The sequence below is a fragment of the Mollisia scopiformis genome, assembly GCF_001500285.1.
Source record: "Mollisia scopiformis unplaced genomic scaffold LY89scaffold_21, whole genome shotgun sequence".
NCBI classification, from domain to species: domain Eukaryota; kingdom Fungi; phylum Ascomycota; class Leotiomycetes; order Helotiales; family Mollisiaceae; genus Mollisia; species Mollisia scopiformis.
In genome coordinates this window covers 1068411-1084962 of record NW_017263601.1, presented here as the reverse complement: position 1 = coordinate 1084962, position 16552 = coordinate 1068411, and the positions used below count along the sequence as shown (strand labels likewise).

General features: G+C 48.5%; 6 protein-coding genes across 6 annotated transcripts; 5 read left to right on the top strand and 1 right to left on the bottom strand.

Moving 5' to 3' along the window:
- The first annotated feature begins 155 nt into the window (after window positions 1-155).
- Window positions 156-2073, top strand: LY89DRAFT_688281 (uncharacterized protein). The gene has a single exon (XM_018215678.1). It carries the CDS (start codon window positions 620-622, stop codon window positions 1760-1762), a length of 1143 nt encoding a protein of 380 aa, XP_018067013.1. The 5' UTR covers window positions 156-619; the 3' UTR covers window positions 1763-2073.
- A 216-nt stretch (window positions 2074-2289) lies between these two features.
- On the top strand, window positions 2290-6292 carry LY89DRAFT_688280 (putative cytochrome P450 oxidoreductase OrdA-like protein). The gene is made up of 8 exons (XM_018215677.1): window positions 2290-2811; window positions 2860-3066; window positions 3112-3259; window positions 3309-3637; window positions 3686-4095; window positions 4158-4725; window positions 4774-5318; window positions 5363-6292. Exons 1-8 carry the CDS (start codon window positions 2703-2705, stop codon window positions 6233-6235), a joined length of 3189 nt encoding a protein of 1062 aa, XP_018067012.1. The 5' UTR covers window positions 2290-2702; the 3' UTR covers window positions 6236-6292.
- Window positions 6293-6570: 278 nt separating this feature from the next.
- LY89DRAFT_722210 (TauD-domain-containing protein) lies at window positions 6571-8095 on the top strand. The gene is made up of 4 exons (XM_018218714.1): window positions 6571-6771; window positions 6819-7185; window positions 7252-7592; window positions 7638-8095. The coding sequence occupies exons 1-4, from the start codon at window positions 6690-6692 to the stop codon at window positions 7952-7954; spliced, it is 1107 nt and encodes a 368-aa protein (XP_018067011.1). The 5' UTR covers window positions 6571-6689; the 3' UTR covers window positions 7955-8095.
- Window positions 8096-8349: 254 nt separating this feature from the next.
- LY89DRAFT_688278 (uncharacterized protein) lies at window positions 8350-9013 on the bottom strand. The gene is made up of 3 exons (XM_018215676.1): window positions 8818-9013; window positions 8585-8729; window positions 8350-8529 (listed from the first exon to the last, which is right to left on the bottom strand). Exons 1-3 carry the CDS (start codon window positions 8825-8827, stop codon window positions 8451-8453), a joined length of 234 nt encoding a protein of 77 aa, XP_018067010.1. The 5' UTR covers window positions 8828-9013; the 3' UTR covers window positions 8350-8450.
- A 1094-nt stretch (window positions 9014-10107) lies between these two features.
- On the top strand, window positions 10108-10942 carry LY89DRAFT_785959 (uncharacterized protein; the record flags this gene model as incomplete). Its single annotated transcript, XM_018222940.1, has 4 exons — window positions 10108-10171; window positions 10288-10464; window positions 10514-10658; window positions 10711-10942. 4 exons carry the CDS (start codon window positions 10108-10110, stop codon window positions 10940-10942), a joined length of 618 nt encoding a protein of 205 aa, XP_018067009.1.
- Window positions 10943-12928: 1986 nt separating this feature from the next.
- Window positions 12929-15189, top strand: LY89DRAFT_211759 (uncharacterized protein). The gene is made up of 2 exons (XM_018205877.1): window positions 12929-13513; window positions 13558-15189. Exons 1-2 carry the CDS (start codon window positions 13021-13023, stop codon window positions 15093-15095), a joined length of 2031 nt encoding a protein of 676 aa, XP_018067008.1. The 5' UTR covers window positions 12929-13020; the 3' UTR covers window positions 15096-15189.
- Window positions 15190-16552: the final 1363 nt, after the last annotated feature.

Genomic DNA, 16552 nt, shown 5'->3' with positions numbered 1-16552 from the left:
CTCTGACTATTAGCTTTAAATGCACGAACTCTGTCTAGCCATGGTTTAGAGTGCAATTGCGGTTAAGCCATAGAAGTTCAGTATAGTTTTCGTCCGGTCCAAATCCAAACCTCTAAGATGCTAGGAGGTGAAAATTCCTCGTCACTATTCAAGCTTCTCGCCCTAGATTCTTCCTTTCTTTTTATTTATTCATCCAAACTCACAATCATTTCTTCTTCTTCGTCCCTACACAGAGAACTTCACACCCTTGAAAGTACACCAAATCGTCGAGCATCATGTTCTACAATCCTGGACGTCCACTCATAGTGATGCTTGCTAGTGCTGCCACTGCAAGTGCACTTATGATTCCCAATGGAAACATGCGAGGCCTCGCCAATAATTCGCTCTTGGTAAACCCAACTTACAAGAACGTCATCTATTTTGGCGATTGGTAAGAAAACGCACTTTGGAGCATGACAATTCGGAACGTTAACAATATACAGGAAGACTTATGACCACGGGAATGGAAAGTCACGCCCTAGCATGCTACCCGCTGAGGACTTGAGCCATGTTCTCTACTCATTTGCCAGTACCTATCCTAATGGAACTGTGTAAGTCTAGTTTTTTTGCCTAATGTGCCATGACTGATCGCAACAGGTTCATCCCAGATCTTGAAGCTGCCATAAGAATGTCCCTCGACGGTGTAACAGATAAGGCGCCCGCAGACATCGCACGTGGTTCCATTTTGGACTTGATGATTCTGAAACAAAAGAATCGAGGACTCAAGACACTGCTCAGCATCGGTGGATGGACGTTCGCTCACGAGAATAAAGTCTTCGACGTCCCTGCACACTCGGCGGAGGGACGAGCGGAATTTGCGATTTCTACAGTAGAGCTTGTCAAGGATCTCGGGTTCGATGGCATTGATATTGATTGGGAATATCCTCAGAACGAAGAGCAGGCCAAGGATTTCGTTCTCCTCTTGAAGGAAGTTCGTGTTGCATTGGATGCGTATGCAGAGAAGTCGGCCCTGGGCTACCACTTCCTCATCACCATTGCTTGCCCAGCAGGAGCCACCGAGTATGGTATCATGCACTTGAAAGAGATGGACCAGTACCTTGACTCCTGGCACCTGATGGGCTATGACTATTCGGGGGCGTGGTCTCCCGTTACGAGCCATGGCTCGAATGTATACAAGGACAAAGTACACGCGGATAACACGCAGTACTCCACGCACGATGCTGTCCAAGCCTATATTGCAGCAGGAGTTCCTGCCCAGAAAATCGTCATGGGCATGCCACTCTATGGAAGAACTTTCCAACAGACTGATGGCCTTGGTAGCAAGCACGGCGGTGTGAGCGACGCAGCTGACTATCGCGACCTTCCTAAGCCTGGAGCAGTCGAGCACTTCGACCCCGATACCGTTGCCACTTACAGCTACAATGAAGCCACACGGGAATTGACGACGTATCAGGGCAAGGACGAGACCAGAGTCAAGGCAGAATACCTCAAGACGAACGAGCTTGGTGGAGCCATGTTCTGGCAAGCATTCCAGGACAAACAAGGGGACGATAGTTTAGTTCATACCGTCCGCAAGAGTATGGGGTCGTTGGAAGACTCGAGGAATCTGCTACACTACCCGGAAAGTCAATACTCGAACATCAAGAATGTTCAGCCAGTGCAGGAGAGTGTGCAACAGACAGAAAGCGGGCAGAGACAGGAGCATTTGAATGCTGCTGGTAGTGCGCTTGCAGTAATCGGACATTGGCTTGGCCTATGGTGATCTTCTAGATCAAGGTCGGTCTGTGATTGAGGCGTTAGGAGGAGCATAGCGATGGCGCTGCGGTGTTTGCGTTGGTGTAAGGTTTACGTTTTTGCTTGCGTTTTTGTTTTTGCTTGAATTTGTATTTGGAGGATCCCTGCTTTTGGATTACCTGCATCTTCGTATTGAGGGACATTGGGATCTCCAGTGGCACATCACGATCTTGTATTGTAGAGTGAAAAGTAATACTCGTACATCTGCAACGCCCGTATGGGTGAATTGCGTGTATAATATCTGGAAATCGATTGGAAGATATATTTTATGCCGACACGACGTCAAAGTACAGGTGAGTTCCCACACGGCCCTTCCGCAATGCCTCGGTGTTGAACTCTCGGCCGCAAGATGGCGGAACAAAGTTAATCCTGATCGTCGTTGCATTCGGGCGGCAGTTGCCCCGAATTTGGTCCCGCCAGCGGCAGTCGCAGGCCCTTAAAGCCCGATGTCCCGTTGTCGCGCCTCAACAATTTGCTTCCCTTCTTCCCTGTACGCTGCGATTGCTGCCGCATCTGCAGAACATGTGAAACCAGCTGAACGAGAGCTGCAGCCATCATCGGGTCATCCGCTACGGTGAATAAATGGAAAACGGTAGGACACGCTGGTTATGTCATCAGCCCACATATGTAAGATTACCTAGGTAAGTGAAGGCAAGTTAATTTATGCTTGCTTGGGGTACGAAAGCTTGGTCGGGTCGGTACTGTATTGTCTACGCCGCGTCTGCTCCTCCAACAAGCACCAACACCAACATCAACAGCTCCTTCTTGTGGCAGGGCAAAGGCGAAGAGGTATAAGACATTCTCTTCTTCCTTCTGACTGCTAGCATTCTTCTTTTGCTTAATTAACTTCCTATTGTTGCACTCTGTCTCGCTCTTCTCTCTCAACTCTACTCTAATCACCCCTCAACATGACACAACCTATCCCTGGACCTCCTGGTCTGCCTATCTTGGGCAACATTCACGACATCGACCCTGCAGACTCCATTGCTAGCATAGGAAGACTGGCAGACACCTATGGTACGTATCTATTCCGTCTGCAGACGAGTTGAGTGCTAATGGTAGCAGGTGAGATCTTCAAGCTCAGCCTTGGCGGGGTCGAGCGACTCTTCATCTCCTCCCACGAATTAATGAACGAAGTCTGCGATGAGAAACGCTTTTCGAAGAAAGTCTCTGGTCCTTTGGAACAAATACGAAATGGAGTCAAGGATGGACTCTTCACGGCATATCCAGGAGAGCACAATTGGGAAATCGCCCACCGTGTGCTGATGCCAGGTAGGGACAAGAGGCAGATAGGAGCTTAGAGCTAATGTCTGTTAGCATTTGGGCCACTGTCGATTCGATCAATGTTTGACGAGATGCACGACATTGCCTCGCAACTGGTGGCCAAGTGGGCAAGATTTGGCCCGAAGGAGAAAATCAATGTTACAGAAGATTTCACACGATTGACACTGGATTCCATTGCATTGTAACCCCCACCAAACCCCACATTGTATTCTCATCTGACGAATGTACAGGTGTGCCATGGATACGCGTTTCAATAGCTTCTATCACGAAGAACTCCATCCGTTTGTCAATGCCATGGTGGGACTTTTGCAAGAATCTGGGGCCAGAGCCAGAAGACCAGCTGTAGCCAACTACTTCCTCCGATCAGCTCAACAGAAGTACGATTCAGACATTGCCTTGTTGAAAGAGGTAGCTACCGAAGTGGTGGCAGAACGAAAGGCGCACCCGAATGACAAGAAAGATCTTCTCAATGCTATGATCAAGGGTCGAGACGCCAAGACAGGCGAAGGGTTGACGGACGAGAGTATATTGAACAACATGATCACATTCTTGATTGCTGGTTCGTCTTATTTGCCGTGAGCTGTTTAATCTTGCTAATTGTCTTCAGGCCACGAGACGACCAGTGGCCTTCTCTCGTTCTTATTCTACTACCTGCTCAGAAATCCTTCTGCTTACCAGACAGCTCAACGACAAGTCGACGAAGTGGTTGGACGAGGACCTATTACCATTGACCACATGTCAAAGCTCCCTTACATAGAAGCATGCCTCAGGGAGACGCTGAGACTAAATCCTACCGCACCTTCATTCACATTACAACCTCGAGAAGACGGACCAGACGAATACGTTTACCTGAAAGGAGGAAAGTATAAGATCAAGAGGGGTCAGGGTATTCTTTGCCTGCTGCCCAAGATTCATCGAGATCCAGCTGTGTATGGATCCGATGCAGATATTTTCAAGCCGGAGAGAATGCTTGATGAGCCATTCAGCAAACTTCCACCAAATAGCTGGAAGCCTTTTGTAAGTACCATGAGAGGATGTACGCTTAAGATTTGAAATCTTTTACTGACATGGGTTATCAGGGAAACGGAATGCGAGGATGTATCGGTCGACCATTCGCATGGCAAGAAGCTATCCTCATCACAGGAATGCTTCTTCAAACATTTAACTTCCGTTTAGATGATCCATCCTATCAATTGCACATCAAGCAAACCCTAACCATCAAACCCAAGGATTTCTTCATGCATGCCACACTTCGAGATCATATCGATCCTGTGTATGTAGAGAAGATGCTTCACAATGGTCCTTCTAATTCTAAGGACTCCGAAAATCGTCGTTCCATGGAAGTCTCTTCTACTGAGAAGTCAAAGAAGCCAATGACTATCCTGTATGGGTCAAATGCTGGAACTTGCGAATCGTTGGCGCAGACTCTTGCGAGAACCGCTTCTGCACGTGGTTATCATGCTCAGGTCGATCCCCTTGACGCAGCAGTAGACAAGATACCTAAGGACCAGCCGGTGGTCTTGATCTCCTCAAGCTACGAAGGCCAACCTCCTGATAATGCTGCCCACTTTGTAGAGTGGCTTCAGAAACTCGAGGGCAGTTCAAAGCTCAAGGGCGTCAAGTTTGCGGTATACGGTTGCGGCAACCGTGGGTGATTTTCCGCTCTATTTCCATACACGAGCTAATATCTAGCAGATGATTGGGTCTCTACTTTTCATAAAGTCCCCAAATTGTTGAATACTGAATTGGAAGCACATGGGGCAACAAAGATCACGGACATTGGTCTTGGGGATGTGGGAGCAGGAGACATTTTCAATGATTTTGACAAGTGGCAAGATGAGCAATTGTGGGCTTCTTTGGGAGGAGATGCCGAGTTGGAAGAATCTGGTCTTGAGATTGAGATTGATACGGATTCTAGAAGATCAAAACTCCGACAAGACGTGCAAGAAGCTGTTGTCATCAGCAACACTCTCTTGACAGCTGAGAGCGAACCTGAGAAGCGTCACATCGAGTTGAAGCTGCCCACTGGTATGACGTATCAGTCTGGAGATTATCTGGCTGTACTCCCTATCAACAACACAAAGAATATCCGACGAGTCTTGAAATGGGCACATCTACCCTGGGATGCGATGATCACCATCAAGAGCGGTGCCAATACGACATTGCCCACCGGCCATCCCATTTCTATCATGGATGTCTTGAGTGCCTATGTCGAACTCAGCCAGCCAGCTACGAGAAAGGTATGATTTCCATAGAGTTTGACGGTCAGTGCTAACTTCAGTAGAACATTCTCAAGATTGCTTCAAGTGCACCAGATGACATCAAACCGAAACTTATCGCACTCGCTGGTCCCGACTTCGAAAAGGAGATTCTTAACAAACGTTGGTCTCCATTAGATCTCTTGGAAGAATTTCCTACCGCAGCCTTGCCACTCGGTGACTTCCTCGCCATGCTACCACCAATGCGCATTCGCCAATATTCCATCTCATCATCTCCACTGGTAAACCCAACAGTCGCTACGGTGACATGGTCAGTCCTTGATGCACCTTCAAAAGCAGTTGATTCGAAGAGATATCTTGGAGTTGCCTCAAATTATCTTCAGAGCCTTGAAGAAGGTGACAGAATTCACGTTGCAGTGAAGCCGAGTCACGGAAACTTCCACCCTCCCAACGACATTGAGAATACGCCTGTCATGATGTTTTGTGCTGGTACTGGTCTCGCTCCTTTCAGAGGCTTCGTCCAGGAACGAGCCATGCAGATTCAAGCTGGACGTAAGCTGGCCCCAGCGTATTTGTTCATCGGCTGTGCACATCCGGAGAAAGATGCTCTTTTCAAGGACGAGCTGCAACAATGGGAGAAGGAGGGTGCCGTCAAGCTGTTCTACGCCTATTCTAGAGCCAGCGAACAGAGCAAAGGGTGCCGACACGTCCAAGATCGACTTTGGGAAGAAAGAGATGAGATGGTCAAGGCCTTCCGAGACGGTGCTAAGTTGTACGTCTGTGGTAGCAGTATGGTTGGTGAAGGGGTTGCAAACATGACAAAGAGGATCTACCAAGATGCCGCAGAGGCGATGGGTAGGCCGAAGACCGACGACGACATTCAGAAATGGTTCTTGGATATCAAAAGCGATCGTTATTCGAGCGATGTTTTTGCTTAGTCTAGAGTTGAGACATTTGACAGAAGTAGTAAGCGAAGAAAAAAAGTTATCAATGCTTTCATTTAGGTCGTCCAGGTGGTCGCCGTGATGTTAAAAGAAAGTGAAGTACTGAATTTTGCGAATTTCCTTGGACGAAGCTCTTCTCTGAGCAAAGAGCTGAGATATTATTGGCCGAGCAATGTCTGGAACAATTCCGCATTGCTCTCCTTCGCCTTCTCTTGCACCCATCATAACTATTTGCAGTGTTCATCAGCCTAGGTACTCAAGTGGCACGGCTACATCGGTAAGTCAGCCGAACGGGTATCGTTCAAGTTCACTTCGGCTTCATCGGCCCACTCCCGAAGACAACCACAATGTTGCCCCACTCTCGACAGCGACCATGAAGTAAAGTATATGAAGCTTCCAGCTGTGTTGCAAGACTGCCATTGCAAGAGCCATCTACAGTATCATCACCATGCCTTCCGCTCAGCTAGAAACAGGCAAGATTGTTCGCCCGAAGAACAAGGATGACTCGCCCCTCTACCCAGAATACATGCGTAAGTCATCATAATTTGGAGCTCTTGGCAGAACTAACATGATCCAGCATTCTACGACCCCCTCGAAAAAGTCGAGGACATCGGAGAATTCGAGCACCATGATCCAGGCCACCGAGCTGACCCTTCCATGCCAAATTTATTAAAAGGCGCCAAGCTCTGGGACATCTCTCCCCACGTCGGTACAGAGATCACTGGCATCCAATTGTCGCAATTAAACGAAGCTGGACTTGATGAATTAGCACTCCTCGCAGCTCAGCGCGGCGCTCTGGTTTTCCGAAACCAGGATTTTGACGGGATTGGATTCGAGGCGCAGAAGAGGATCGTGAGGCATTTTGGGCCGTTGCATGTTCATGGGTGGGCGCCGCATCCGGTGGCGGGGAGTGATGAGCATATGATTATTTATGATCATAAGGAGTGAGTTTATTTCTTTTCCTCGAAAGTGTCCGGTTTGGATTGGGTTGGTAATAACGAAGCGAATAGTGATCTCCGCGTGAGGAAGTCGTGGGCGGGGAGAAGTCCTGTGCAGTGGCATACGGATCAGAGTCCGGAGGCTCAGACGCCTGGGACTACGTTTATCTGTATGCTAGAGTCGCCGTCGGCTGCGGGTGGGGATACGTTGGTCAGCTCTAGTGTGCAGGCGTATAAGAGTTTGAGCCCGAGGTTCAGGAAGAGGTTGGAGGGGTTGACGGCCATTCATTCTAATACTGATGGGGTGGTTGCTGAGAAGAAGAATGGGGAGAATGCTGTTATGCGGAGAGGGGTTTTGCAGTCTGAACATCCGATTGTGATTGTGCATCCTGTTACCAAGGAGAAGGCGTTGTGTATGTGGATCTTCCTTGCTCAGTAAACCATACTAATATTCCTAGATGTCAATCCCGTCTACACGAAGAAAATCGTCGGTTACGATCAAGAGGAATCGGATTGTATCCTGAGATTCCTATTCGACCACATTGCGAAGAGAGCAGATTTCCAGTGTCGAGTGAGGTATGAGGCTGGGACCGTTTTAGTTTGGGATCAGAGAGTTACGAATCATTCCCAGACGCTGGATTATCCTGTTGGTGAAAGGAGGCATGTGTTTAGGTTGACGCCGTTGGCTAATAAGCCGATCCCGGCTGCTGTTGAGGAGGATGATGATGGAGAGTGTCAGAGGGATGAAGCGAGGGTGCAGTTGAATCTTTGTTAGTTGAGGTAATTTTTTGCGTATAATGCCAATATTGGATCTACAGGGTTTGCGAGTACACTGTAGATATGGGAACCAATATCACAAACATCTCATGCATTGGTTACTGTATTATTACCTGTACTTAATGAGAAGTGAGCTAGCACTTTCGTCGTGTCCTTTAAACTCCTTTGCGGTTGTGAGCCTAAGCGAGGCCCCCAAATCTGGTGATCACTGCATGTCCAGATAGCTCTGAACTCATCCGCATCATCAAGTCTGATGATGATGGTTGGGAAGGAGAGAACTGAGGCGGGGTTTCGGAGATTGCAGTTGCAGGAATAAACCGTGGTTCAGGTTGGAGAGTCGCGGGGGCTGTGTCAGGAGAAAGCTGAAGCTATAATTCAAATCCGTTGTATTATCTTCGGACTAGTGACCATGTTGATGCGATGCCATTACACATCATTAATCAATTGCGGAAGTAATACACATTCATTCAACCAAGTCACAATCAACATCTTCTCTACTTGCTCTCAAGAACCTTCAATTTCTCCTCAGCCTTGGCCTTAGCCGCGTCCGACGTATTCGGGTTGCTAATCGCTCTAAACAATCACCCCGAGTAAGTATTGCACATTGCCAACAGAAGTTTGAACTCACGCTTTGAGTCCACTCTCGACGTTAGGAACGTGGTCTGCGTCGTTGTCCATACCGCCGACGGCCTTGTCACCGAGGACTTTCTCTTCTTTGCTGACTGTCTCAGCGAAAGTTGGGTTTTGACCCACTTGAGTTGCAGAACGGAGGTCTAGATTTTGACAGGTCAGCAAGTTCTCGATGGCACGGAGATGAGGATCCGAAATGGTACTTGAAAGACATATCGAGACTCGACTTACTATCAGCCATCTTGTTGAGTATCTGTTTATTTCTGAGTAGTTTTCTAGCTCAAGTTCTTGAGTTCTGATATGGAAATCTAAGAACTAAATCTTGGACCCCGAAGGAAGCTTTATTATAGACAACCACTCAAGCCCGTCGTTACGTCATCAGAGCTACAAACTTGCTTGCCTGGCCCAGAAGAAGCAAAACTGCCAGTAGTGGCAGACATGCTCTCGAAAACATGAAAAATAGGGGCCCGTCATGGGCTAAGCGAACCGCGATCCGCAGAGCGGGGTTCCGTCATGAACTAGCGATGACGAGCAGTTCTCTTGTAATTGGCTCGAAGGATCGAGAGAAGTTCTAGAACTGTGGCACTGTGGCGTACGCCAAGAAATACTTCTTCTGGGGAGTGGCTGCGTAAAAAGGTTAAATAAATTGAATCAATCAAATCGATCTACAATCACTTCCCGTTGGTGTCCCATCGAGTTGTGAGGACCCCGCGTCATCAGTGACGAAAGACGACCAACTTGTTTTGAATTTAGCTGTTTCACACAGATGGAATATCAATACCTGTGATATAGACTTGTGCAAAGTCAAAACTGCATCTGACAAGAGGAGCTGACAACTTGATAGACAGATCGAGGGATATATTCCTGGGAATAAAATGCCGCGACTGTCACGTGACCCATCAATGAGATGGCTTACTAGAAAAGAATCATGCAGACAACAACTACGCCGTCTTCACACTTGGTCAGATACACAATATTATCCTCGGTATGCTGATTCTCTCGGGGCGAGAGATAGAACATCTCGTGGACCTATCACAACTGTGTCTCACTCGCTACGAACACATGCATAAGGTAAAGAGGCGTCGGGCACAGTAGCGGCTGAACTCGAGGTGAGGCCTCACCGGACGAGGCTGGCATCAAGAAACATACATGAAATACTTTGCAATGCGTCAACCCTCGGAGTATCATTCAGCAATGACCATCTCTTCGTTGCGCACAAAAGTTCTTCAACTTTGTTACAGATAGGCTGAAGAATATCGATAAGTTGACGAAATCACGATCAGTGCGTCTGCAACACGATGCCTTCCAGGCATTTATCCGTCCTGGGAAAGGGGATAAGCAGCTCACGGCCAGTCTTGAGATCACTGGATGCCACCCATCGGCAGCATTCGCGAATCGCGACCAGATCGACTAAACTCGGCCACCGAGCAATCATTAGGATTGTTATTTCTTGCGTATTGTTGACGTTGTTCCTGCTATTCTTCTTGTGCATTTATTTTTGCCGTCGGTCAGCCAAGAACGATGGATAGCAGAATGAATCGGCTTCAGCAGCCTCTGAGCGGGCTTTTCGCGAACGCAACTCTGGGTTATACCGGCCGAGGACTCATGGACATGTCGCGGGAGCAAAGCTAGATGTTCCCTACCCCGCTACACCGGGGCACTTCGGAATTTGCGTTGCTAATGGCACGCTTATATCTGCAGAGACACACTTTGGTCTTACATACAGTCCAAGGGAGCTTTGGGCACCGTCACGACAGGAACGAGATCTTGAACTTGATGCTGGAATTACTGTGTCGAGGGCAATTGCTCAAGCTCCTCCTGCAATTGCGAAGGAGGATCGACTCGGAGCTCCTGAAAGGAGTCTCGGTGAGGCTGAAGGTACGTCCTGCTGCAAACAAAAACTCAGAAACATGCTCATTAAGCAAAGTGGAAATATCAAATGCAAGCACGCCTGCTGTCAACCAGCCCCGAGAAGCCGAACTTAGCGATAACAAGGAAAATGAAGTTCCCGGACCATCAGCATCACCACTAACATGTTGCGGCAACGATTTCCCCACAAAGGCTGATTACAAGTGAGGACTTCTTCGTTGCTTCCCTCATGAGCTGGTGACTAACAGATTCAAGTCGGCACAAGCGCTACCACGACAAGCCCGAATCTTGTCCTCATTGTCCTCGAGCTTTCGGAACGACGAAAGACCTCAATAGGCACATCAATGACAGACATCAGAGGACGAAGGTGTACCACTGCTTGGATTCAACGTGTGAACGCTCGGTAGCAGGAAACGGGGAGGGATTTCCGAGGAAGGATAACTGGAGGAGGCATATGAGGGATGTGCATGGCATTAACGCCAATTGAGGTTTCTGGTGTACCAAACTGGAAGAAAGCAGGACGGATCGAAATGGAATAAGGTCACATGATAGAGCATGTGCTAGAAATCAAAGCTTAAAAATTCAATCCATCCAGTAATCGAGAAGCATCGAGATGTAAACCTTGATTCTTGCTTGGAGATCAACGAAACTTCAAACAATCGTGGCTGCTTGTCACTGAACAACCAGCATTGATGTCTCATTCGTCAATCTCATGTTTCAAACACATCTTGTGGGGAAACACAAAAGTTTCGAGAGGCTGAGTCTGAGGAAAGGGGTTGAAGAAAAAGGAAGCTTAATGTTATGCATCGCCTCAACGCTGTGGAGAAGTGGTCTTGGAGTTGGTCTTGCGGTGGCTGTGAGACTCATGAGGTCATTGTCTCTCCTTTGCAGAATGAATGCGAGGAGGAGAAGTTCTGAATGGTAATCTTATGTTCAACAACTGGCTGAGGCATACCAAATTCTTTGTCTTTAGGTATGCTAAAATAAAGTGCGACGATGTTAAGATTAAATCGAAACGAGCTGACGAGGAGAGGTCATGGTTTCGTTTCAATAATACTGCAGTGATATTGAAGAGTGGAGGTTCCGCTGGTGGAAGGACAGCGGAATCAGGTGACTTCTTGGCTGTTTGGAGTTTCAAGAGAACGACCCCATGATTGGTTATCTTGATGAAGAATTTATGCGGTACTGTACCAATTATACCTTCATTTGTTTGGACGACATCTCGGGCATTGCCGCGTCGGCCAGCGACCAAACCGAGGCCAAGGACGATCAAGGATGAGCTTCCCTGAAACACCGACACAATTGATTGGAGTTTCGAGCTGGTACCTTGCAGCTGAATCAGGCATCCATAGACGCCAGGCCACTATTAGCCCCTGTCCAGTCCAATACAGTTCGGGAATAACTCAGGGACAATACACAGCTTCCCGCCAATCAGCAAGTCGAGCATGCAAGTTGTGGATCTCGGTTGTTCAATCTGACACTTGATCCGCCTCGTGTGGGACCGAAGAAGGAAGGAAGGGAAAGGAGAAGGAGAAGGAGAAGGAGCAGGAGCAGGAGCAGGAGCAGCACCAAATCTCACGATAGACGCGGCGTAGCTTTGAAGGAGACCGACAGTCCGAGACTCTTCGACAGCGACCACGAACTCAGACATTCGACACACCCGCACGCTCTTTCTCCCCCTCACACATCCACGGCCTCACCTTTGACCTCCCCCAGTCTTCATCCATCCAGTCATTCACCGCATATCCCTCCCTCCCTCCCACAGCCCCCGCCCGATCCAGGGAAACTTTACAATCATTACGAGACAATTCCAACGTCCAAACACACATCACAATCACAATCGCTGTCCTTCTTTCTCTTCACTCTTTTCAGCTGGTTCGAATCATCTTCCCCTCGACCTTGCCTGTCCGTATCTCGTCCGCCAGATCCTCGGATTGTCGCATTGTGCTATATCTCTGGCCGCAATAATCGACGCTCCTCTCATCCCAATCCGACCGGCTGCGACACCCCATCTGCAGCGATCAAACCGCGCGCGAGAAAAGCAACAGTGGCCGCAGAACAACAATAGCAGCAGACTCCATTCCCGTCAGGCGGTCTCCCATTGTTGGCGACGATCAGAATAGACAGACAGCCTGTCAGTGTCAGCGTGGAAAATGCATTGTCGTTGTCCTTGTGCTTGTCCACAATAGCAAGCAGGCAAGCGATTGCTGCTATTCTCGTGCTCGACCAACATCACCCAACGTCGACCACCACCACACTCCTTCGATCTCTTCCTTCTCCAATCCGCATTGCGACCGTCGATACCCAACTTCAATCCGCACAGTCGATAGCTTCGCAGGCGGAGAACGACGAGTGCGCGACTGATTGATTGAGCTCGCATTCCGATTCCATTCACAACGTGCCAGTCACCGGCCACCCACCCTCCTTCCTTCTCACGACCTCTTCACTTCTAGCCAGGTGCTCATATCGACTCGGCAGGGCCAGATATTTTCGATTTTAATATCATACATACACAATGGGTTGTTCAGGCAGAGTCAAGGTGGATGATCTCCGCCCGGAACAGAAATGGGACTTCATCGTACGTTCATCCTCATCCTCATCCCACGACTACAACAGAATGCTAATTGGTGGCAGAGTCTCAATGATTTCAAATCTAGTTCTTGTCTTAACATCTTCGCATACGGATACCTCTGGGTCAGTTTGTTGATCTCGGTTGCAGTTTATGGAGTCGATACCTTCACAGCCGTCAATCTTCTTGCGTTCGACAAATGGTCTGGAGAATTCAAACCAGTTGTCGCATTTGATGTACAAAAATGGATCTTCGCTGGTTGCATCATAGCTTCATGGGTCAATCTTGGGTTCGAACATCTTCGCGCTACTCGAGTTATCAGAAGAGGTGCGGTCGCGGAGAGTTTTCTGGATTCATTGGCCGTCAGAATTCAGAGCGTCCGAATTGGAAAAGGACGTGGATGGAGACGATTTTTGGTCTTTGCAGAATTGACCAAGTCGAAGAAGGGTGCAGAATATGTGGCTCTCTTTACCTATTTCGCCTTCCAATGTAAGTTTGTCGTCTTTTTCCTAGACAATTGCTAACAATTCCAGCTTGGATTCGAATCATCTTCTGCCAAGGTCCTCGACAGGTTCTCAATGCCCTGACCCTCTATTCCGTCTTCAAGCTGAACCTCAACAACACCGACACAAGCAATGTGGGAACAACTTTGGCCACCTTCTTTCAAAACATTGCCAAATTGGCTGAAGAGGATCATCAACAAGCTGTCATTTTGTCTGGTATGGTCTTCACATTGGTCATTTGGGTATTCGGTGCTTTGTCCCTCCTTTTGGCTATGCTTTTCTACGTCCTCTTCCTCTGGCACTACATCCCCAATGCCGACGGCGGTCTTTCTGGATATTGTGAGCGCAAGGTTAATCGTCGTTTGGCAAAGATCGTCAGCGTTAAAGTCAACAAGGCAATTGAGGATGAAGAAAGAAAGAGACTCAAAGCAGATGCCAAGGCACTCAAGAATGGAGAAAAGCCATCTGGACGCCAAGCTACACTACCAACTCTATTCGATGCCAAGTCCGACGACAAGCTTCCTCAGATGCCAATGTTGAACAGAAACGATACCATGGCTACCCTCCCTCTTTATTCCAGCAGACCAGGAACGCCGAGTGGTCAACCAACACTTCCAGGTTTCGAGCTCAACTCCTTGGATCAGAAGCGTCCATTCCCAAATCGTTCCGTCACAGGATCCTCGGCTACCAGTTACGCTTCCAATGCTCCTCTCATAGGCAATGCATCTGACATGGCATATGGTCGTTCTGCTTCTCCCGCTCCATCTCTACCTCCACTCGACACAAGCGCATACCCCGCTCAACCTCAACGTACTCTCACTTCCAACTCAAATGCCAGCAACTTTAGCCGTGGTCCCCTTGGCGGTCCTCCAAGAATGCCAAGTGCTATGGGTGATCGTGGATATACTGCCAGTCCAGTTTCTTATTCAAGTCCTTCCTCGGCTACTGGTAACTCTCCCGGCGTTGACAACTATGGCCGTCCAATGCCCAGAGCAGTCGATGAGCTGAGATCAAATACACCATCTGGTCCTGCACCAAGCATGGGACGACGCACACCATTCGACCAAGGCTTCGAAGGCCCACGAGCTGATAATTATGGAAGAAGCTCCCCAGCTCCTAGCAGAGGTCCTGGCGGCTCTCAAGGATCGATTGACGGATACGGTCGTGCTTCCCCAGCTCCCAGCCGTGGTCCTAACAGTCCAATGAATCCAGGCGGATATCAACCCTATAATCCCAATATGAGAAGTGCATCTTCTGCTTCTCCTGCTCCTTCAAATCCCAACTTTCCTTCCGATAATCGTGGTCCACCTCAACAGTACCGAAATATGACCGATCCTGGCCCACGGGGTCCACCTCAAGACGGCAACTACTTTGGTGGAGCGGCCGCACCTCCGATGCCAAGACCAGGCACTGCACAGAGCCAAGGTTCGCGTCTGGCACCACAGAACTTTGGTAACAACATCAACCGACTTGCTAGCCCGGCGCCTTATAACGCTGGTGGAACCCAATCTCCTAGCTTTGGTGGCCCAAGTACTCCTCCAATGGGAGGTCCTATGTACAGAAGATAGATGATGATGGATGGTGGACTTATACACGGTATATGGAGGAGAAATTCTTGATTTCATGACATGACGAACGTTCAGCGCGCAGGTGGATAATTTTCCTTTTGGCTCCGGCATTCTGTATTTATGGCGCGAAGGGTGAAGCCGTTGTGATCAAGCTAGACTTAGAGCTTGGCTCATTCTTGTGCTTAGATTAAATGAGCATGAGTGGTATTCTGAGATCATTTGCAGTAATTCCTTCGGTGTTGCGTTGTGAAGTGAAAATTATTCGTGCTCTTCCTCGATATTTGTATATTTGTGTTATCGACCTCCAGTGAGGACGTGGGTAGCACGACTGTCTACTAAAACTGCTTCTGTGTCTCAATTTGAAAGATGTTATAGAAGTCTGTCTCTCACTCACTCATCTTACTGTCCGTTTCTTTGCTTATCCTGCTGATGGTTTTCTCGTGTTTTTTTCATTCTGCAGACAATCCGAAAGTCTCCGTATGGAATCTCGTGAGGCTATGGCGGATGATATACTTTAGAATCATCACTCGCAAAGAGGTAGAAAATTCATCGCAGCCAGGTTATATTTCCAGCATTTCAGCCTACCGCGCTAATACAAGGTCTACACGATACAGCACCTCAATAGGCTTATCCCGATAAACCTCACCCAGCTCTCTCCACAGTTCATCTTCATACTTACGGCAATTCAGTTTTACTCGTTTTACATCCTTCCACAGATCTGGTTTCATCTTGATGCAGTCATATCCTGAATCCTGGCTAAGGACACTATATTCGAATAGGGACGGCACACCGTTCTTAACCATCAAGTCGATGCCATGGCAGAACCAGCCCAGCAGGAGACGTTGTGCGCGCTCGTCAAGCACGTCGGGAAAGCCGAATAGTGCCGCTGCAAATGTGCCGCCTGGTTTGAGTGTAGAGGCTATGGCTGGGAGACTTTTCTCCGGGTCCATCCAATGGAGCGAGTTGAATGCAATGACCACGTCGAAGTCCTTTGTCCCCTGATCTTCACCGCAGCCGAGGCGTTACGAGAATTTCGAAGCGTCTTCACGGCTAGCGAGACGTGTCTTGGCCATCTCGATATTAGAAGTCTCTGGATCAGTGAGAGTAACGTGCTCAACTGCTCAGCTAGAACCGGGGCGTGGATCTTTGGTCCAGAGCCAAGATCGTTTATGGATCAAAAATTGGAGTTTCCGTGGCTCTTGTGATAGGTCCGGATTCGCTGCCAGAAGGTGGTAGGTACTTTGGGTAGTCCTTTTTGATAGGTTTCCCAGAATGAGGCTGTGGTTGCTTTGTATGGGTGTTCGGTTGAGGTCATGATGTTTCGATTGCGGGGTGAAGGAGTTGAGCTGGTAGAACCATGATAGTTAAGTAATGTAAATGAATATGGTTCGTGGGGCAATATTGGATTACGCTTGTCAGCAATCGAAGGTGGATTGAGGCAGGGAACACCTCGTCCA